Genomic DNA, 23,369 nt, shown 5'->3' with positions numbered 1-23,369 from the left:
AGAAAGTCTTTTTTTTTTTTTTTAAGATTTTATTTATTTATTTGACAGACAGAGATCACAAGTAGGCAGAGAGGCAGGCAGAGAGAGGAAGGGAAGCAGGCCTCCCGCCAAGCAGAGAGCCCAATGTGGGGCTCAATCCCAGGACCCCGTGATCATGACCTGAGCTGAAGGCAGAGACCTAACCCACTGAGCCACCCAGACGCCCCCCTTTTTTCTGAGCATCCACTTTATTCAGAATATTATGCTTGAAGAATAGTACAGTATTATATAAATTGACCCTGAGAATATAGCTAATGCATGATCAGCCAGTTCATTCACTAGCCTCAACATTGGGTTCACAACATTTAGAATGAAGTTCCTACCTCAACATAATACAGATTATTAGGCTTCATATACCTTTGCCAGTATTCCTAATTATCGGAAAACTCTGATATCCAGTGTGTATACATGCTAAGGACCTATTGTGTATACTTAGAAATGTTTATATTGTAATATCAACAAATTGAAATTAATACACATGAACTGAATTTAGTATGTATAACTGCAGAGGGAAAACTAAGTACATAAATGGTATATCAATTAGAATTTAATCCAGAAGTCTATAAAATTAATAGTGGCAAAAACTTCACCTATTCATTTTTCACTGAGCCTTCAGCACATACCAACCTACATGTAGTTAGTCCTCAGTAATCATTGTTTGGAAGAACTGTTATAGAAAAAAGTAGATAGAAAGAAGGGTGGTGGTGAGGACAAGAAAAAAAGTGACACTGGGGCGCCTGGGTGGCTCAGTGGGTTAAAGCCTCTGCCTTTGGCTCAGGTCATGTTCCCAGGGTCCTGGGATCAAGCCCCACATCGGCCTCTCTGCTCAGCAGGGAGCCTGCTTCCTCCTCTCCCTCTCTGCCTGCCTCTCTTCTACTTGTGATCTCTGTCTGTCAAATAAATAAATAAAATCTTAAAAAAAAAATTAAAAAAAAAAAAGTGACACTGAAAATCAGAGGGTGTAGTCCTACTGAGAGGATACCATAATGGAAAATGTCTAGTTACTGAAGATTCTCCCAAGCATCCTTTATTACCTGTGTTTCAGTTTGTGTAAAAGTTACAGTAATGATCTTTTAAAAACACTACTATTAAGAATTGAACTGTCAAAAAAAAAAAAAAAAAGTGGAACTTTCCTTATTTTCCCATAATCCATCCATGGTTTCCTGTCCAGGTTTGTATTGTCAGTATAATGCCAAACAAAGAAAAATGATAAGCCCCCAAAGTAACTTTAAAAATTTCTTTCCAGAGCTGCAGCCCGATGTAACAAAGGCATTGAAGTACTCTTTGCAGTGGCTCTGGAACATTTTGTGTTGGTTGTTGTGAGAGTTTTGAGGGGGCCTACCTCTGCAGATGAAACAGCCAAGAAGATTCAGTACCTGATCCATTGTCAGTGGTGTGAAGAGAGAATTTTTCAGAAGGATGGTAATATGGTAGAAGGTAAATTCAAGTTTCTCTTGACTGTATATTGTGCTTATGTATAAGCCTCCAATGAATAAGTCTTTATCACATCCCTAATTATACATATTGTTGTCCTTTGATTTTAAAGATTACAGTGCTAACTTTATTTCCTATACTGGATTTCCTTTCATCAACAGACAAGACATTCGTGTGAGTTTATTAAAGTTATTTACTCATGCTGTACAATTTATGCTCTCTAGCTCTGCCCTCTATTCAAACATCTAGAAATAACTTAGTTTCCACTGTCACTAATTTTAGGAACATAAGTCAGATGACCTCTTTGTCTAGGGTGTTTCAAATCGCTAATTTTATAAAAGTAATTATCATGTTTCTGGCTTAATATAAAAACCATCAGTCATAAAATTCCTTCAGTAAACATTTACTGAGCCTCTACTATATGCCAGGCATGGGGATCAAAGAAAAAGATGAGGCTTATGCCCTCCTAGAGTTGTTTCTCTTTTGCTTTTCTGGGGCATAGAAATAGGTGTCCATTGTTTTCTGTTAGATTCTTGGCATGTTTTCATATGGATTTTTAAGAACTCTTACTACAGTTTAACCCTTGTGATATGAGTTGCAAGTATTTTTTCCTCTTGTGACTTCAGTTGACATCTGGTTTTTTTTTTAACCTTTCATGTGGAGAAGTTTTTTGTTGCTGTTTTAAAGTTAATTTAGTTTTCTTTTATGTATTCTGGATTTTGTCTGTAGTTAGAATTTTCGTGTTTCTATATTCAGGGTAGGTTATGTTTTATTGAATAATTCACCTTTCTCCTAATGTGAGAATACCATCTCTTCCTCATACTAAAGAATATATTTGAGTTTCTTCCTGGATTTTCTATTCTGTTCCATGGTTGAATATCTATTCATACACCTTTACCACACTATTTTTGATTACAGAGGATTTTTAGTGTTTAATATCTGTTACAGCAGTCCCTTTTCAAAGCTCTGTTTTCAGAGTGTTCCTGATAGGGGATCTTCCTTTTCTCTTAGTAAAAGAGTAAATAAAAGGGGGAGAGGGAGAGGGGGATGGAGTGGGTGGTTGGGTTATGAACACTGGGGAGGGTACGTGCTATGGTGAGTGCTGTGAAGTCTGTAAGCCTGATGATGCACAGACCTGTACCCCTGGGGCAAATAATACATTATATGTTAATAATTTTTTTTTAATTTTAAAATAAAAAATAAAAACTGTACTGACTAATAAAGGAAAATAACTGACCAAAAAAAAAAAAGAGTAAATAAATAGGCCAGCTAGTATTTTAATTTTATTAAATTAAGGAGGATAGATACTATTATGATTTTAAAATTTCCTAATAACCTAGTATGCTTTTCATTTGTGCAAGTCTTTTGCTATAGTGTTCATTGCTGGTGAAGGCATCCTGTCACGTTCCTTTTAGTTCTCTTTAGTGCTTTCTGAGTCAACCATGGGTCTGAGATACCTATCATTTTTTTCATGTTAAGAAAGTATCCTTCAGGGTGCCTGGGTGGCTCAGTGGGTTAAGCCGCTGCCTTCAGCTCAGGTCATGATCTCAGGGTCCTGGGATCGAGTCCCATATCGGGCTCTCTGCTCAGCGGGGAGCCTGCTTCCCTCTCTCTCTCTCTCTCTGCCTGTACTTCTGATTTCTCTCTGTCAAATAAATAAATAAAATCTTTAAAAAAAAAAAAAAAGAAAGTATCCTTCATTTCCACTTGTACTGTATTTTAGCACGATGTTGAATTTTGTCATATATTTCAGCACCTGTGGAGATGATTATGTGGTATATATTCTTAGGTCAATTGGTTTGATTAATTGTAATAAAGTTTTCCAGTATTGAACCATTCTGCCTTTCTAGAATAAACAGCTCTGTCAGGGAGTATTTTCTTAAGATAGATTCTATTTGCTAACTTTTAAAATTTTGTTTTAGTATTCATTAATGAGATGGTGTATAGTTTCCCTTTTTAGGATTATTTTGATTGGGCTTTGAAATCTGTTTAAACTGCAAAGGAATTTAGAATTTGGCTCTTTATTTTCCAGTGGTTGGGTACAGACAGGATAGCTTTAGCTTTTTAAATTTTCTTGGTTTCTGTGGTTATCTTCTTTTTTTACAATTTTTAACACTTGTCCTTTCTGCCTTTTCTCTTGACTGCTTTAGATACTGGTTTATCTGTCCTATTGTTGTTCATTTATTATCTTTCTTAATCTTTTACTTTTGTAGTAGTGAATAAGTATTCCAAAATTTGAATTGTTTTGGGTTTTAAGTAGTTTGATTTCTTGGCATTATAAATGAGATAATCAGCCTCCCATTTTCCATTTTCCCTTCCTAATTTGTGTTCATTATAGCATTTATATGTTGTTGGAATATGTAACACTGATATTTTATTTTGCCAATAAAATCTATACATTAAATGTGTTTAGTACTCATCATCACTTTTTTTTGCCATATTTCTTAAATCATCTCTTAGTTTGAGAAATCTGACTTTGAGTTTAGTCAAGAGTGTTCATGGGCAAAATACTCCGTGATTTCTTGCATGTTTAAAACTCACTGCCCATTGCCTTTATACTTAATGAGTTTAGAGTTTCTTTGAGTTCCTACCTTGTAAAAGCTTTTATATTGTCATCTGTCACTGAATATTATTGCAAATATTCCTTCTTTTATGTGACATTATTTTGCCTGGCTGCACAAAGAAATACTAACTTTTGAAGTCCAGTAACTTTACTAAGGTATAGCTTTTTAGGATAAGTTTTCCTAAATCATGGTGTACCCCTTCAGTATTTCAAATCATCTTTCATTTCAAGAGGATTTTCTTAAATATTTATTTAATTCTGATATTTATCTTGCCTTTGTATTACTATGCTTATGCTAGATCTCCTCAGCCTGTCTTTAACAATCATTTTATCTCCAGAAATGTTCCGACAGATTTGTAATTGTTTTATCTTCTTCATCTGTGACCCTTTTACCATTATGAAATGTCCATCTTTATCTCTCTGGTATGTATCTGAATGGATATATTATCTGATGTTAATATAAACACCACCTTGTAGTTCCTATTGACATAATATTTTTGTCTTCCTATTACTTACAATCCATAAATGTCTTCTTGGATCTTACTTTTTTATCCAGTCTCATCGTGTCGGCCTTTTGAGGAGAGTTTTCGACAGTTCCTACTAAATGTCATTATTGAAATGGTTGACTTTATGTTAGCTCTTTTGCTATTCGTTTTTATGTCTTTTATGCCCTTTTCTTGTTCTGTTTCACTTTTGTTGCCTTTTTAAATCTTAGACATATTTTTAGTGTGTCATTTTAATTACTCTGCTGATTTTTTTGCTATATATTTTTCAGTTATTTTCTTAATGGTTTCTCCAGGGATTATAGTATGCACCTTTAACTTACCTTGAACTACCTCAGGTTAATATTGACTAAAGACTGGCAAAAGCTAGCAACTTTGCTCTAATGTAATTCTGTTTTTCTCTTCCTATGTAGGCTATTTTTGCCATATGTTAATTATATATATATAGTGACCCAATCCAACAATATAGTATTGTATTTATTTTTTAAATATTCTTACGATTTTCAAAGAATTTAAGACAGGAAAAGTGCGAATACACACACATACACACACACACACACACACACACACACATCTTTTATAGTTACCCAGATAATTGCCTTTCCAGTGCTCTTTAGTCCTAACTTTGGATTCAAGTTACTCTATTTCATTTCCTTTCAGCCTAAAGAACCTACTTTAATATTTCTGCAAAAAACTCTCCCACTTTTTACTTATCTGGTGATATCTTTATTTCACCTTCCTTTTTTTTATCAATTATTTTTATTAACATGTAACATACTATTTTCCCCAGGGGTACAGGTCTGTGACTCATCAGGCTTACACATTTCACAGCACTCACCGTATCACTTACCCTCCCCAATGTCCATAACCTAACAATGCTTTGCATACCCTCCTACTCCCAGGAACTCTCAGTTTGTTTTCTGAGATTAAGAGTCTCTTTTGGTTTCCCTCCCAATCCCATCTTGTTTCATTTATTCTTTTCCTAGCTACCCCCCCAAGCCCCCCATGTTGCCTCTCAACTTCAACATATCAGGGAGATCATATGATATTTGTCTTTCTCTGATTGACTTATTTCACTCAGCATAATACCCTCTAGTTCCATCTATTTCATTGCAAATGGCAAGATTTCATTTCTTTTGATGGCTGCATAGTATTCCATTGTGTATGCATACCACACCTTCTTTATCCATTCATCTGTCGATGGACATCTAGGTTCTTTCCATAGTTTGGCTATTGTGGACATTGCTGCTATAAACATTCAGGTGCACATGCCCCTTCAGATCACCGTATTTGTATCTTTAGGGTAAATACCCAGTAGTGCTATTGCTGGGTCATAAGGTAGCTCTATTTTCAACTTTTTGAGGAACCTCCATGCTGTTTTCCAGAGTGGTTGCACCAGCCTGCATTCCCACCAACAGTGCAGGAGGGTTCTCCTTTCTCTGCATCCTTTCCAACATCTGTTGTTTCCTGACATGTTAATTTTAGCCATTCTGATTGGTGTGAGATGGTATCTCATTGTGGTTTTGATTTGTGTTTCCCTGATGCTGAGTGATGTAGAGCATTTTTTCATGTGTCTCTTGACCATTTGGATGTCTTCTTCACAGAAATGTCTGTTCATGTCCTCTGCCCATTTCTTGATTGGACAGTTCTTTGGGTGTTGAGTTTGATAAGTTTTTTATAGATTTTGGATACTGGCCCTTTATCTGATATGTCATTTGTGAATATCTTCTTCCATTCTGTGAGTTGTCTTTTGGTTTTATTGACTGTCTCCTTTGCTGTGCAAAAGCTTTTGATCTTGATGAAGTCCCAATAGTTCATGTTGCCCTGCTACCCTTGCCTTTGGCGATGTTCTTAGGAAGAAGTTGCTGCATCTAAGATTGAAGAGGTTGCTGCCTGTGTTCTCCAGGATTTTGATGGATTCATTTCCCACACTGAGGTCTTTCATCTATTTTGAGTCTATTTTTATATGTGTTGTAAGGAAATGGTCCAGTTTCATTTTTCTGCATGTGGCTGTCCAATTTTCCCAACAACATTTGTTGAAGAGACTTTCTTTTTTCCATTGGACGTTCTTTACTGCTTTTTCGAAGATGAGTTGACCATAGAGTTGAGAATCTATTTCTGGGCTCTCTCTTCTGTTCCATTGATCTATATGTCTGTTTTTGTGCCAGTACCATACTGTCTTGGTGATGACAGCTTTGTATAGAGCTTGAAGTCTGGAATTGTGATGCCACCAACTTTGGCTTTCTTTTTCAACATTCCTCTGGCTATTCAGGGTCTTTTCTGATTCCATATAAATTTTAGGTTTATTTGTTCCATTTCTTTGAAAAAATCGATGGTATTTTTAATAGGGATTGAATTAAACATGCAGATTGCTTTAGGTAGCATAGGCATTTTCACAGTATTTGTTCTTCCAATCCACGAGCATGGAACGCTTTTCCAGTTCTTTGTATCTTCCTCAATTTCTTTCATGAGTACTTTATAGTTTTCTGAGTACAGAGTCTTTGCCTCTTTGGTTAGGTTTATTCCTAGGTATCTTATGGTTTGGGGTGCATTTGTAAATGGAATCAACTCCTTAATTTCTCTTTTTTCTGTCTTCTTGTTGGTGTAGAGAAATGCAACAGATTTCTGTGCATTGATTTTATATCCGGACACTTTACTGAATTCCTGTACAAGTTCTAGCAGTTTTGGAGTGGAGTCTTTTGGGCTTTTCACATAAAGTATCCAATTATCTGCAAAGAGTGATAGTTTGACGACTTTGCTTATTTGGATGCCTTTAATTTCTTTTTGTTGTCTGTTTGCTGAGGCTAGGACTCCTAGTGCTATGTTGAATAGCAGTGGTGATAGTGGACATCCCTGCCATGTTCCTGATCTTAGTGGAAAAGCGCTCAGTTTTTCCCCATTGAGAACGATATTCGCTGTGGGTTTTTCATAGATGGCTTTGATGATACTGAGGTATGTATCCTCTATCCCTACACTTTGAAGAGTTTTGATAAAGGATGCTGTATTTTGTCAAATGCTTTTTCAGCATCTATCAAGAGTATCATATGGTTCTTGTTCTTTCTTTTATTAATGTATTGTATCATAGTGACTGATTTGCAGATGTTGAACCAACCTTACAGCCCTGGAATAAATCCCACTTAGTTGTGGTGAATAATCCTTTTAATGTACTGTTGGATCCTATTGGCTAGTATTTTTTAAGAATTTTTGCATCTGTGTTCATCAGAGATATTGGTCTGTAATTCTCCTTTTTGATGGGGTCTTTGGTTTGGGGATCAAGGTGATGCTGGCCTCATAAAATGAGTTTCGAAGTTTTCCTTCCATTTCTATTTTTTGGAAGAGTTTCAGGAGAATAGGAATTAATTCTTCTTTAAATGTTTGGTAGAATTCCTCTGGGAAGCTGTCTGGCCCTGGGCTCTTGTTTTTTGGGAGATTTTTGATGACTTCTTCAGTCTCCTTACTGGTTATGGGTCTGTTCAGGTTTTCTGTTTCTTCCTGGTTCAGGTTTGGTAGTTTATATGTCGCTAGGAATGCATCCATTTCTTCCGGATTGTCGAATTTGCTGGCATATAGTTGCTCATAATATGTTCTTAAAATTGTTTGTATTTCTTTGGTGTTGGTTGTGATCTCTTCTCTTTCATTCATGATTTTATTTATTTGGTTCCTTTCTCTTTTCTTTTTGATAAATCTGGCCAGGGGTTTATCAATCTTACTAATTCTTTCAAAGAACCAGCCCTTAGTTTCAGTGATTTGTTCAATTGCCCTTTTGGTTTCTATTTCATTGATTTCTGCTCTGATCTTTATTATTTCTCTTCTCTTGCTGGATTTAGGCTTTCTTTGTTCTTTCTCCAGCTCCTTTAGGTATAAGGCTAGGCTGGGTACTTGAGACCTTTCTTATTTCTGAGAAAGGCTTGTATGGCTATATACTTTCCTCTCAGGACTGCCTTTGCTGTGTCCCACAGATTTTGAACAGTTGTGTTTTCATTTTCATTTGTTTCCATGAATTTTTTCAATTCTTCTTTAATTTCCTGGTTGACCCATTCATTCTTTAGTAGGATGTTCTTTAGCTTCCATATGTTTCCAACTTTCTAGCTTCTAGCTTTGAGTTCTAGCTTCAGAGCATTATGGTCTGAAAATATGCAAGGAATGATCCAAATCTCTTGGTACTGTTTGAGACCAGATTTGTGACCCAGGATGTGATCTATTCTGGAAAATGTTCTATGTGCACTAGAGAGGAATGTTTGTTTTGTTGCCTTGGGATGGAATGTTCTGAATATATCTGTGATGTCCATCTGGTTCATTGTGTCATTTAAAGCTTTTATTTCCTTGTTGATCTTTTGCTTGGATGATCTGCCCATTTCAGTGAGGGGGATGTTAAAGTCCCCTACTGTTATTGTATTATTGTCAGTGTGTCACTTTGATTTTGTTATTAATTGGTTTACATAGTTGGCTGCTCCCATGTTAGGGGCATATATACTTAAAATTGTTAGATCTTCTTGTTGGACAGACCCTTTGAGTATGATATAGTGTCCTTCCTCATCTCTTATTATAGTCTTTGGCTTAAAATCTAATTAATCTGATATAAGGATTGCCATCCCAGCTTTCTTCTGATGTCCATTAGCATGGTAAATTGTTTTTCATCCTCTCACTTTAAATCTGGAGGTGTCTTCGGGTCTAAATTGAGTTTTCTTTTGGCAGCATATTGATGGTTTTTTGTTTTTTTTTTAAAGATTTTATTTATTTATTTGACAGAGAGAGATCACAAGCAGGCAGAGGGGCAGGCAGAGAGAGAGAGAGGAGGAAGCAGGCTCCCTGCTGAGCAGAGAGCCCAATGCGGGACTCGATCCCAGGACCCTGAGATCATGACCTGAGCCGAAGGCAGCGGCTTAACCCACTGAGCCATCCAGGTGCCCCGGGTTTTGTTTTTTTATCCATTCTTACACCCTGTCTTTTAACTGGTGCATTTAGCCCATTTACATTCAGGGTAACTATTGAGAGATGTGAATTTAGTACCATTGTATTGCCTGTTAAGGTGACTGTTACTGATATTGTCTCTGTTCCTTTCTGGTCTACTACTTTTAGGCTCTCTCTTTGCTTAAAGGACCCTTTTTAATATTTCCTGTAGGGCTGGTTTGGTGTTTGCAAAATCTTTTCACTTTTGTTTGTCCTGAAAGCTTTTTATCTCTCCTCCTATTTTCAGTGATAGCCTAGCTGGACATTTTTCTCATTTAGTGCCTTGAATATATCATGCCAGTTCTTTCTGGCCTGCCAGGTCTCTGTGGATAAGTCTGCTGCCAATCAAATAGTTCTACCAATGTATGTTACAGACTTCTTGTCCCAAGCAGCTTTCAGGATTTTCTCTTTGTCACTGAGACTAGTAAGTTTTACTATTAGAGGATGGGGTGTGGACCTGTTTTTATTGATTTTGAGGGGGGTTCTCTGTGCCTCTTGGATTTTGATGCTTGTTCCTTTGACATATTAGGGAAATTATTATAATTTGCTCCAGTATACTTTCTGCCCCTTTCTCTCATTATTCTTCTTCTGGAATTCCCATTATTCTAATACTGTTTCATCTTATGGTATCATTTATCTCTCGAATTCTCCCCTCGTGGTCCAGTAGTTGTTTCTCATGCTTAGTTTCTTTTTTCCCCATCATTTGGTCTTCTATATCACTAATTCTCTCTTCTGCCTCATTTATCCTAGCAGTAAGAGCCTCCATTATTGATTACACTTCATTAATACCTTTTTGGTTTTCAGCTTTAGATTTTTGTTCTTTTATTATTCCAGAAAGAGATTTTATTTCTCCAGACTGGGTTTCTCTAGTATCTCCCATGCCTTTTTCGAGCCCAGCTAGCACCTTGAGAATCGTCATTCTGAACTCTAGATCTGACATATTACCAATGCCTGTATTGATTATGTCCCTAGCTGTCAGTCTGCCTTTTCTTTTTTTTTTTGTAGTGAGTTTTTCCACCTTGTCATTTTATCTAGATAAGAATATATGAACAAAAGGGGTGCCTGGGTGGCTCAGTGGGTTAAAGTCTCTGCATTCAGCTCTGGTCATGATCCCAGGGTCGTGAGATCAAGCCCGGATCGGGCTCTCTGCTCAGCATGGAGCCTGCTTCCTCGTCTCTCTCTGCCTGCCTGTCTGCCTACTTGTGATCTGTCTGTCAAATAAATAAGTAAAATCTTTAAAGAAAAAAAAGAATATATGAACAAGAGAATAAAATACTAAAAGGGTGGCAAAGACCTCAGAAAAATGCACTAACCAAATCAGAAGTGACCCCAAACTGGGGGTAGAACAAAGGGGTAAAAAGAAATTAAAAAAATAAATAAATAAAATATATACACACACACACACATATGTATAGACTAGTGAATAGAACAGAACCACCCACTTGATTTGGGGTGTATTTTGGTCTCTTAGAAGAAACTATCTCTTAAAATTTTAAAGAAAAAAACATATATATACAAAAATAAGGGTAAACATGATGAAGGGATGGAATATAATTGTAAAGATGAAAATTTTTTTTTAAAATTCTAAGAAAGGAGTTGATAAGGTAAGTTGGAAATAGAAAGAAGGAAAAAAAAAGAGGAATGTGCTCAGGCTGGAGACTAGAACAAAGCCCTGTGCTAGATTTAGGGTATATTTTGATCTATTAGAAGAAATTGTATCCAAAAAATTTTTTAAGAAAAAAAACCCTATGTGTATACAAAAAATAAGGTTAAATGCAATGAAGTATAAAATACGACTATAATAATGAAGGTTTAAAAAGATTTTTTTTAGAAAGGTTATTGGATTTTTTTTAATTTCACTGTTCCAGAATTCATTGTTTATGCACCTCATCCAGTGCTCCATGCAATATGTGCCCTCCACAATACCCACCACCAGGCTCACCCAACCTCCCACACCTTTCCCCTCCAAAACCCTCAGCTTATTTCTCAGAGTCCACAGTCTCTCATGGTTCGTCTCCCCCTCCAGTTCCCCCAGCTCACTTCTCCTCTCCATCTCCCCATGTCCTCCGTGTTTTTCCTTATGGTCCACAAGTAAGTGAAACCATATGATAATTGACTCTCTCCACTTGACTTATTTCACTCAGCATTACCTTTTCCAGTCCTGTCCGTGTTGTTACAAAAGTTGGGTATTCATCCTGTCTGATGGAGGCATAATACTCCATAGTATATATGGACCATAGCTTCTTTATCCATTCGTCCATTGAAGGGCATCTTGGTTCTTTCCAGTTTGGCAACTGTGGCCATTTCTGCTATGAACATTGGGGTACAGATGGCCCTTCTTTTCACTACATCTGTATCTTTGGGGTAAATACCCAATAGTGCAGTGGCAGGGTCATAAAGAAGCTCTATTTTTAATTTCTTTTTTTTTTTTTTTAAAGATTTTATTTATTTATTTGACAGAGAGAAATCACAAGTAGTCGGAGAGGCAGGCAGAGAGAGAGAGGGAAGCAGGCTCCCCGCTTAGCAGAGAGCCCGATGCGGGACTCGATCCCAGGACCCTGAGATCATGACCTGAGCCGAAGGCAGCGGCTTAACCCACTGAGCCACCCAGGCGCCCCTCTATTTTTGATTTCTTAAGGTATCTCCACACTGTTTTCCAAAGTGGCTGCACCAATTTGCATTCCCATCAACAGTGTAAGAGGGTTCCCCTTTTTCCACGTCCTCTCCAACACATGTTGTTTACTGTCTTGTTAATTTTGGGGATTCTAACTGGTGTAAGGTGGTATCTCAATGAGGTTTTGTTGTGAATCTCCCTGATGGCTAGTAATGATGAACATTTTTTCATGTGTCCGTCAACCATTTGTATGTCTTCTTTGGAGAAGTGTCTGTTCATGTCTTCTGCCCATTTTTTGACATGATTATCTGTTTGTGTCTGTTGAGTTTGAGGAGCTCTTTATAGATCTTGGATATCAGCCCTTTCTAGGTCTTGGATATCACTTCTTTATAGATCTTGGATGTCTGTACTGATATTAGCAAATATCTTCTCCGTTCTATGAATTGCCTCTTTGTGTTTTGTTGACTGTTTCCTTTGCTGTGCAGAAGCTTTTGATTTTGATGAAGTCCCAAAAGTTCATTTTCACTTTTATTTCCTTTGTTTTTGGAGACATATCTTGAAAGAAGTTGCTGTGGCCAGTGTCAGAGAGGTTACTGCCTATGTTCTCCTCTAGTATTCTGATGGATTCCTGCCTCACATTGAACTCTTTTATCCATTTCGACTTTATTAGAAAGGTATTGTTAAGATAAATTAGTTTAAAAATGTTAAGAGAAGAAAAAGGAAAGGTTTTTAAAAATTAAAATAAGAAAAAATAAAATTAAAAAATTTAATTTTGCAAGACTAAAGGATCATGGGGAAAAAGCCATGAATTTCATGCATTGCTTTCCCCTATCTCTGAAGTTCCGCTTTTCTCCTTTATTGATGAGCTTGGTCTTGGCTGGATGTTCTGGCTGATCTTCTGGGGGAGGGGCCTGTTGTAGTGATTCTCAAATGTCTTTGCCCGAGGTGGAATTGAGCCACCCTTGAGAGGGACCAGGCTAAGAAATCTGCTCAAGTTCGCTCTCAGTAGTTTTTGTTCCCTGAATGTTTTCGGTAGAGCTCTGGAGGGTGGGAATGAAAGTGGCGGCCTCCCAATCTCCAGCCTAGAGGAGCCCAGAACTCGAGACCCCACTCCTCAGTGTGCCCTTGGAGAAAAGGGGTCAATCACTCCTGTCTCCCTGGTCTCCAACCGCACTCTGAGCTCACTTGGCCTGTGACCAAGCATTTCTGTCTCTGGCACACAGCCCCATTTGGATTCTCCAAACCCAGCAGATCCCTGCCTCCAGAGGAAGAAGGTGAGTCTTCCTGGATCTGCCACTTGTGGGGTCCCTGCTCAAAGAGCAGTGGTCTGACTGCGCCCGGGATCACGGTTTGAGGTAACCCCAAGCTGAGAGCACACTCCTTGGCTCCTCTCTGTAGTCAGTTTCCCTGCTTCAGTACCTGCAAGCTCTGCTACACTCAGACACCCCCAGTCCTTCTGTGACCCCGCAGGACCTGAGACCACACTGTCCCCACGAGGGCTCCACCCCTGCTTAGCTCCTGGAGTGATGTCCCTCAGTGGTGCTGACTTCTAAAAGTTCGGATTTTGTGCTCTGTTATTCTACCCCTTGCCGGGAGCCGGCCCCTCCCTCCATCTATCTTCCCATGGCTTCGGATTCACTCCGTACGTCCTACCTTTCACAAAGTAGTCAATTTTCTGTTTCTGGGAATTGCTTCTCTTCTGTTCAATCTCTCTGTTGGGTTTGTAGGTGTTCGGAATGGTTTGATATCTAGCTGAACTCCCGCGAGTCCCCCTCACCTTTCATTTTAAAGGATAGTTCTGTTGAATGTGGAATCACTGGTTGACAGCAGGGTTTTTTCTTTCAGCTCTTTGAATATAGCATTCCAGTGCCTTTTGGCCTCCATTATTTCTGATGAGAAGTCAGTCAGCCCTTGTGTTTTTGTTCCCTTGTACTTGGTAAATTATTTTTCTCTTATTGCTTTCAAGATTTTCTCTTTGTGGCTTTCAGCAGTTTAGTTACAATATATCTGAGTGGAATTCATTGAGCTTTCTAAGTCTGTAGAGAAATACTTTTCATCAGACATAAGACCGTGCCTTGCTTCTCCAACCTAAACCCATCTTTATCACTCAAAGTGGAGGCAGATCTTGTCTGTAATCTACTAATCATGAATTAGAATAATATAATCAGCTGTTTCAAATAGAGTTTTCCAAACAACCCCTGTAATTGTTATCCTAGAGCTACTCCAGTTATGTTCATCATTTGCCTTAGGTTCAACTAACCCTCAAAGGCTCTTTCTGCCTCTAATAGCTATTCTCTCCACTGTGGTTTTCTTCCGATAGTATGATTCTCAGCTTTTAGGCTTTCAGAAAGTTCTGAACAGTTTGGAATGTGTGTTGGCTCACCTTATTTTCTAGTACTATCTAGGAATTATAAAAATATCTTTTTTGGGGTGCCTGGGTGTCTCAGTTGGTTGAGCGTATGCCTTTGGCTCAGGTCATGATCCCAGGGTCCTGGGATGGAGCCCCACATCAGGCTCCTTGCTCAGTGAGGGGGCTGGGAGGAGTCTGCTTCTCCCTCTCCCTCTGCCTGCTGCTACACCTGCTTGTGTTCACACTCCCTCTCTCTCTCTCTCTGTCTCCCTCTGTCTCTGTCTCTCTCTCTCTCTCTCTCTCTCAGTTAAATAAATAAATAAATAAATAAAATCTTTTTTTTAAAAAGCTTTTCCATCATTTATCTAGAGATTTAAATATGAGACGTTGGAGAGGGAAAAAAAAAAGTTGGTTTCAATGCTCAGCCCACCATCCTAATCTTGTTTTTAATACAATAGAATCAGAAGAGTCTGGCTTTTTAAAATAGAGGTTTTGGGGGCGCCAGCCTGGCTCAGTCAGTGGAGCTTGCAACTCTTGATCTCAGGGTTATACATTCGAGCTCCATGTTGGGTGTAGAGATTACTTAAAATAAAACTGAGCCTGGATGGCTCAGTTGGCTGACCATCCATCCGACTCTTGATTTCAGCTCAGGTCATAGTCTCAGGGTTATAAGATTGAGTCCCACAACGGGCTTGGGATTCTCTCTCCCTCTTCCACTTGTGCACGTGGGTACCCACGTGCATGCTCTCTCCCTCTCTCCCTCACTCAAATAAATAAATCTTTTAAAAAAATAAAATATTTAAGAATAAATGAAAAAATAAAATGCAGGTTTTCAATAATATCTTTAATGAAACTCTGGAAGGCTTTGGTTCTCCTAGATAACTAAGAAAATGGTTTAGTGACCTGTGGTTTCTTTTTCATTTTTTCCTAATTCAGTTTTCCTTTATATAAAAAATAATAGACATTTTAAGTTTAAAAGGATAGCAGTCATGTGGATTTCACCTCAGTTAGAAAAAGAATCTCCGTGTTTCTTCTTACCTCATACCCAGTATTATTGATCATATTCTTGCCTTAGAAATGATGAATCAATTCTTACATTGAATTTTTTATGTTTCATCTCTCACTGTATTGTGTTTTATATTATCAACAAGTAGCTAAAGTCAAATACACTCTGTTCAAATTTGAGCCTGAATCCATAAAAATCTAACCCATATCCTTCTCTGACAGTCTTTCATTTTCCTTTATGCTTTCAGACTTTTACCTACAGTAGTGTTTTTTTTATTCTTTTTTTTTTTAATTTTTTTAAAGATTTTATTTATTTATTTGACAGACAGAGATCACAAGTAGGCAGAGCGGCAGGTGGGGAGTGGGAGGGAGGGGGGAAGCAGGCTCCCTGCCCAGCAGAGAGTCCAATGTGGGGCTCAAATCCCAGGACCCTGAGATCATGACCTGAGCTGAAGGCAGAGGGTTTAACCCACTGAGCCACCCAGGTGCCCTCTTTTTTCCTTATTTTTAATCAAACATTTTAAAGGATTTTTTTTTAAGATTTTTATTTATTTGAGAGAGTCTGGCAGAAGGAGAGGGAGAAGCAGGCTCCCTGCTGAGCAGGGAGACCCTGATACAGGGCCTGATCCCAGGACCCCAGGATCATGGGCCGAGCGGAAGGCAGAAACCACCTGGCCTACCCAGGCACTCCAAGAATTTTTTGCTTAATAAACTGCTGTAAAGAAGTGATTTATTTTCTGCATTTTGCTTGCAATCATACAGGACTTAAACTGTAAATAAGTATGTCTTTTAGAGAAGTTAGCTCACTCAGAATTTTCTATAATTTTATCAACTTGTAATACATTGTTTAAAATGTCAACTAGTTCCATAGTATTTTAAGATTTTTTTTAGTTACTTGAGAGAAAGCAAGAAGAGAAAGAGCACACACACAGAAGGAGAGGGGGAAGCAGACTCCCCACTGAGCAGGGAACCTAACTGAGGCTCGATCCCAAGACCCCAGAATCTTGATCTGAGCCAAAGGCAGATGCTTAACTAACTAAAGCACCCAGGCGCCCTAGTTCCATAGTTGTAGTGATAAGGATCTCTGCCATGCTCCCTGGAGTTACCAGCTAAAATCTCAACAGCTATTGCTTCTAATATTTATGTCCTTGTTCCTAAATGGCATGCTTAAACTACCTATAAGTTCCTTCCATGGAAGGAAAGGATTCAGCTTCTTCAACCAAGTTACATACATGTGCCTCCCTTCTCCGGGGTTAGCTAAATCAATATTCAGTGTTTATATTTTTATGAATATGAAATTATTACTCAAAGTTGTATTATCTGTTGCTGTGTAACAAATTACTCTGACATTTAGTGACTTAAAACAACAGTATTTATTATCTCCTAATTTTTCTGAATTAAGAATCCGGGCATGACATAGCTGGGTCCCCTAGCGCAGGGTCCCTCCCAATGCTGCAGTTAAGGTGTTTGCCGAGGCTGCGATCAAAGCCTGACTGGGGAAGGATGTCCTTACAAGCTTATTCATGTGGCTGTTGCCTAGATTCAGATCCTTGTAGGTCGTTAGACTGAAGACCTCAGCACCTTGCCGGCTGCTCAGAGGCTTCCTCAGTTCCCAGTCACACATTCCTCTTCATCCAGCAGCTCACAACACGGTGGCTTCCTTCATCAGAATGATCCAGCAAGAACTAGAGAGAAAGCAAAAGAAAGCTAGACAGAAGTCATGGTCTTCATAACCTAGTCTAATACTATCCATCATTTTTGCTATATTTTAGTAGTTAGAGATGAACTCTAGCTTCGGTGATCTCACAGTTGAGAAGAAGGGGAAGAAGGGACTACACAAGGATATGAGTACCAGGGGACACAGGTCATCTCTGCTATCTTAGAAGGCTGCTTCAACACAGATGAACCAGTTACTATGCTGTAATAATGTTTCTTTTTGTATGCAACTCTTTGATAACTCCAGAATTAATAATTACTGCTTTTGTTTCCTTCTTTGTATATGTTCACTCTTCATACTCTGTTCCCAGACTCTATGCTGTAGTTTCAGGGCTCCTTTCTGTATGGGTAAGTACATTTGGTAATCTTCGGTTCCAGTTTCACTCCCCTGGAGACAGTACTTCTGCTTTCCTTTGGATGGTTTATTTTTAAGTCCTCTGAAGGCCTTTAACAGCCAAATTGCTTTGGCTTTCTCCATCTGATGAATCTCCTACATCTGGACCTTATGTATTTTTCTATTATCTTTGTCTGGTTCCTTTTTTTGAATGAGCACTTTTTCCTGTGGCTTCCTGAGAAGGATTGTATGGCAAAGTATAAAATTGTAGGTTGTGAATTGTTTTTCTTCAGAATGCTTAAGGTATTATTATTTCCTTGCCTTCTAGCCTCCAGTATTAATATTGAGAAGCCTGCTTTTTTTTGTTTTTTTTTTTTAGATTTTATTTATTTGCAAGAGAGAGTGCATATGAGCAGAGGGAGAAGTTGTGGGGATGGGGTAGAATCTCAAGCAGACTGAGGGCTGAGCATGGAGCCCAGCTTGAGGCTCCATCTCATCACCCCGAGATCATGACCTGAACTGAAACCAAGTCTGGCTGACACTCAACTGACTGAGCCACCCAGGCACCCCTTTGCTATTGTTCTTACATCTAATCATTTGTGATTTTTTTTTTTCTCCTACGAATGGTCTTAACGTATCTTTTGTTTACCCAATATTCTAAAATTTTGTGATAATATGCGGGTCATCTTTTTTAGTTCATTGTCCTTGGGTAATCTGTGAGACCTTTAAGAAACTTGAGTTCTGGGACATCTGGGTGGCTCAGTTGGTTAAGCAGCTGCCTTTGGCTTGGGTCATGATCCCTGCGTCCTAGAATTGAATCCCACATCGGGCTCCTTGCTCGGCAGGGAGCCTGCTTCTCACTGTGCCTCTGCCTGCAACTTTGCCTGCCTGTGTGCGCTCTCTCTCTCTCTCTCTCTCTCTCTCTCTGACAAATAAATAAATAAATAAATAATAAAATCTCTTTTTTAAAAAAAGGAATCTTGAGTTCTTCAGTTCTAGGTAATTTTTTTTTTAATTTCTATATATTTATTTGACAGAGAGAGAGCCTGTGCACAAGTAGGAGAAGTAGCAGGTAGAGGGAGAAGCAGGCTCTCCACTGAGCAGGGAGGTCACCACGGGGCTCGATCCCAGGACCCTGGGATCATGACCTGAGCTGAAAGCAGACGCTTAATGACTGAGCCACCCAGGTACCCCATTTTATATTACTATATTAGTTTCAGGTGTATAACAGTGATCCAGCAGTTCCATACATGACTCTGTGCTCACTAAGACAAGTGCACACCTAATCTCCTTCACATATTTAACACATCTCCCAGCCCACCTTTCCTCTGGTAACCATCTGTTTGTTCTCTGTAGTTAAAAGTCTGCTTTTTCGGGACGCCTGGGTGGCTCAGTTGGTTAAGCGGCTGCCTTCGGCTCAGGTCATGATCCCAGCGTCCTGGGATCGAGTCCCACATCGGGCTCCTTGCTTGGCAGGGAGCCTGCTTCTCCCTCTGCCTCTGCCTGCCATTCTGTCTGCCTGTGCTCGCTCTCTCTCCCTCTCTCTCTCTCTGACAAATAAATAAAATCTTAAAAAAAAAAAAAAAAAAGTCTGCTTTTTCATTTGTCTTTTTTCCTTCCTTTGTTCATTTCTTTCTTAAATTCCACATATGAGTGAAATGATATTTGTCTTTACCTGACTGGCTTATTTCAGAATTATACTCTAAATCCATATAAGTTGCAAATAGCAAAATTTCATTCTTACGGCTGAATAATAATCGTGTGTGTGTGTGTGTGTGTGTGTGTGTGTGTGTGTGTGTGCGCACGCGCGCGCCACGTCTTCTTTATCCATTCATCTATCAGTGGACATTTGCGCTGTTTCCATAGTTTGGCTGCCATAAACGTTGGGGTGTATATATCCCTTCAAATTAGTGTTTTCATATTCTTTAGGTAAATGCCCAGTAGTGCAATTACTGGATTGTAGGGTGATCATAGGGTAGCTCTATTTTTAATTTTTTGAGGACCGTCCATACTGTTTTCCACGGTGGCTGTACCAGTTTGCGTTCCCACCAGCAGTACTCCACATCCTTGCCCACACTTGTTGTTTCTTGAGTTTTTTATTTTAGCCATCCTAACAGGTATGAGTTGTTACCTCACTGTGGTTTTGATTTGCATTTCCTGAGTGACATTGAGCATCTTTCCATGTGTCTGTTGGCCATCTGTGTGTCTTCTTTGGAGAATTGTCTGTTTAAGTCTCCTAATTTTAGGGGGTTACTTGGGGGCCCTTGGTGTTGAGTTGTATAAGTTCTTTCTATATTTTGCACTAACCCTTCATTGGATTTATCATTTGCAAGTATCTTCCCCCACTCAGTAGATTGTCTTTTTGTTTTGTTTGTCGTTTCCTTTGCTGTGCACAAACTTTTTATTTTGATGTAATCCCAGGAGTTTATTTTTGCTTTTGTTTCCCTTGCCTCAGGAGACAGACTACACCTAGGAGAATATTGTTATGACCAGTTTCCGAGAAATTACTGCCTGTACTCTCTTCTAGGATTTTTATGGTTTCCTCTCTCACATTTAAGTTCTTGCCTTCTTTGTCAAAGATTAATTGACCATTTAACTGTGGGATTATTTCTGGGCTTTCTGTTCTGTTCCATTGATCTGTGTGTCTGCTTTTGTGTTGATACCATACTTTTGATTACTACAGCTTTGTAATATAACTTGAAATCTGGAATTGTGATACCTCTCGTTTTGTTTTTCATTTTCAAGATTGCTTGGCTACTCAGGGTCTTTGGTGGTTCCGTACAAATTTTAGGATGTTCTAGTTCTGTAAAAAGTTTTTGGTATTTTAATAGAGATTACATTTAATCTGTAGATTGCTTTGTATAGTATGGACATTTTAACAATATTTGTTCTAGTCGATGAGCATGGAATGTCTTTCCATTTCTTTATGTGATCTTCAATTTCATCAGTGTTTTATATTTTTCAGAGTATAGGCTCTTCACTTCTTTGATTAAGTTTATTCATAGGTATTTTATTACTTCTAGTGAAATTATAATTGGGATTGTTTTCTTCTCTCTGCTTCTTTCTTTCTTTCTTTTTCTTTTTTGAGAGAGGGGAGGGACATAGAGAGCGAGAAAGAATCTTAAGTAGGCCCCACACCCAGTGTAGAGTCTGAGATGGGGCTCAATTTCATGACCATGAGATCATGTGACCTGAGCCAAAATCAAGAGTCAGATGCATAACCCACTGAGCCATCCAGGTGCCCCAGTGGAATCGTTTTCTTGATTTCTCTTTATGCTGTGTTATTATTAGTGTATAGAAATGCACAGATTTCTGTACATTGATTTTGTATCCTGCAACCTTACTGAATTCATTTATCAGTTCTGCCAGTTTTTGGTGGAATTTTTAGGGTTTTCTATGTAGAGTATCCTGTCATCTGCAAATAGTGACAGTTTGATTTCTTCCGTACCAATTTCAATACCTTTTATTTCTTTTTGTTGTCTGATTGCTGTGACTAGGACTTCCAGTACTCTGTTGAATGAAAATGGCAAGAGCTGGTACCCTTTTGTCTTGTTTTTGACCTGAAGGGAAAACCGGTTTTTCCCCACTGAGTATGGTGTTAGCTGTGGGTTTTTCATGTAAGGCCTTTATTATGTTGAGGAATGTTTCCTCTAAACCTACTGTGTTGAGGGTTTTTATCATGAATGGATGCTGTACTTTGTCAGTTGCTTTTTCTGCATCTGTTAAAATGATCATATGGTTTTTATCCTTTCTTTGATGTGATGTATAATATTGATTAGTGAATATTGAATCATCCTTGCAATACTGAGAACAAATCCCACTTGATAATGATGAATGATGCTTTGACTATATGTTGGATTTAGATTTGGTTTCCTAATATATTTGTTGTTTGTATGATCTGTCCATTGATGTAAGTGGGATGTTGAAGTCTCCTACTATTACTGTATTACTACCAGTTAGTTCCTTTATTTTTTTTTTTAAGATTTTGTTTATTTATTTATTTGACAGATCACAAGTAGGCAGAGAGGCAGGCAGAGAGAGAGAGAGAGAGGAGGAAGCAGGCTCCCTGCTGAGCAGAGAGCCCGATGCAGGGCTCGATCCCAGGACCTTGGGATCATGACCTGAGCCAAAGGCAGAGGCTTTAACCCACTGAGCCACCCAGGTGCCCCGTTCCTTTATGTTATTAATTGTTTTATGTATTTGGGTACTCCCATGTTGGTTGCATAAATATTTACAATTATTGTATCTTCTTTTTGGATTGTCCCCTTTATTATTATGTAGTATTCTTTGTCTCTTGTTATAGTTTTTGTTTTAAATTGTTTTGTTCAATACAAATATTGCTACACCAGCTTTCTTTTGACATCTGTTTACAAGATAAATGGTTCTGCATCGCCTCACTTTCAATTGGCATGTGTCTTTAGGTCTGAAATGAGTCTTGTAGGCAGCATATAGATCTCATTTTTTTAACGATTCCATCACCCTATTTCATTTGATTGGAGAACTTAGTCCATTTACATTGAAAGTAATTATTGATAGATTTTGTATTTATTGCCATTTTAGTACTTGTTTTGTAGTTGTTTTGTACTTCTCTGGTCCTTCTCTTGCTCTTTTTCATAATTTACTCTCTCTAGTGATATATTTGGATTCCTTTCTCTTTATTCTTTGCATATCTATTAGTGGTTTTTGATTAGTGGTCATCATTAGATCTGTATAAACGTCTTCTGCATATAGCAGTCTATATTAAATTGATGGTCATTTAAGTTTGAACCCATTCTTTACTCCTCTCTCTCCACTATTTTAGCTATATAGTGTCATATTTTATGTTTTTTTATTTTGTGAATCCCTTGACTGATTTTTAAAGAGATAGATAGATAGTTAGATAGACTTTATTTATTTATTTGACAGAGAGAGAGATCACAAGTAGGCAGAGCAGCAGGCAGAGATAGAGGGGGAAGCAGGCTCCCTGCTCAGCAGAGAGCCTGATGCGGGACTCAGTCCCAGGACCCTGAGACCATGACCTGGGCCTAAAGGCAGAGGCCTAACCCACTGAGCACCCCCCCGGCGCCCCTAAAGATATACTTATATTTTTAAAGATATGCTTTTTTTTAAAAAGATTTTATTTATTAATTTGACAGAGCTCACAAGTAGGCAAGAGGCAGGCAGAGAGAGGAGGAAGTAGGCTCCCTGCTGAGCAGAGAGCCCCATGCGGGGCTTGATCCCAGGTACCTGGGATCATGACCAGAGCGAAGGCAGAGGCTTTAACCCACTGAGCCACCCAGGGGCCCCTTAAAGATATGCTTTTATTGTTTTGGTGTTTCCTACATCTCTTACTCTTATTTACAGTCCCTTCTTCTCAAGAGTCCCCTTTAACATCTCTTGTAAGGCTGGCTCAGTGGTCATGAACTCCTTCAGCTTTTGTTTGTCTGAGAAACTCTATCTGACCTTCTGTTTTGAATGATAGCCTTGCTGAATAGAGTATTCATGGGATAGGGATTCATGGGATTCAAACGGGGAAAAGATTTTTTTTTCCTTTTTTTGAATATGCCCTAGAGAAGTCCCTTAGCAATCCCTGCCCCTCTGGGACATGATCTGAAATGAGTAAACTACTCTCCCTCCCCACTGTCCCGGGCATTTTTCAAATTGCTGCTTCTTTGCTGAATGTCTGTGGGCTCTTTGTCAGGCTGGCTCTTTATGGGCAGGGTCTGAACTTCCTGTTGCCCTCCAGGCTCTCCCAGAACTGAGCCTCCTGATTTTCAAAATGCCAGGCTTTAAGCCCCACTGGTTCTAAAACTCATGAAATTCAGCCCCCCTCTCCCTTTCAAAGCCAGATGTTATAGGTATCTCTTTTCCCTGTGTGAGCT

General features: G+C 38.7%; 1 protein-coding gene across 2 annotated transcripts in view; it reads left to right on the top strand.

Moving 5' to 3' along the window:
* TRMT1L (tRNA methyltransferase 1 like) overlaps nucleotides 1–23,369 on the top strand; it is a 53,564-nt gene that overhangs the window by 19,544 nt on the left and 10,651 nt on the right. For both annotated transcript variants that reach the window (XM_032318994.1, XM_032318995.1), the window contains exon 10: nucleotides 1,286–1,476. In XM_032318994.1, the coding sequence (XP_032174885.1) occupies nucleotides 1,286–1,476 (191 nt within the window). The remainder of the gene's footprint in view (nucleotides 1–1,285; nucleotides 1,477–23,369) is intronic.

Source organism: Mustela erminea, chromosome 17 (assembly GCF_009829155.1).
Source record: "Mustela erminea isolate mMusErm1 chromosome 17, mMusErm1.Pri, whole genome shotgun sequence".
In the NCBI taxonomy this organism is placed as follows: Eukaryota; Metazoa; Chordata; class Mammalia; order Carnivora; family Mustelidae; genus Mustela; species Mustela erminea.
The sequence above is the reverse complement of the archived record's forward strand: the minus strand, read 5'-3'. Positions and strand labels throughout refer to the sequence as shown.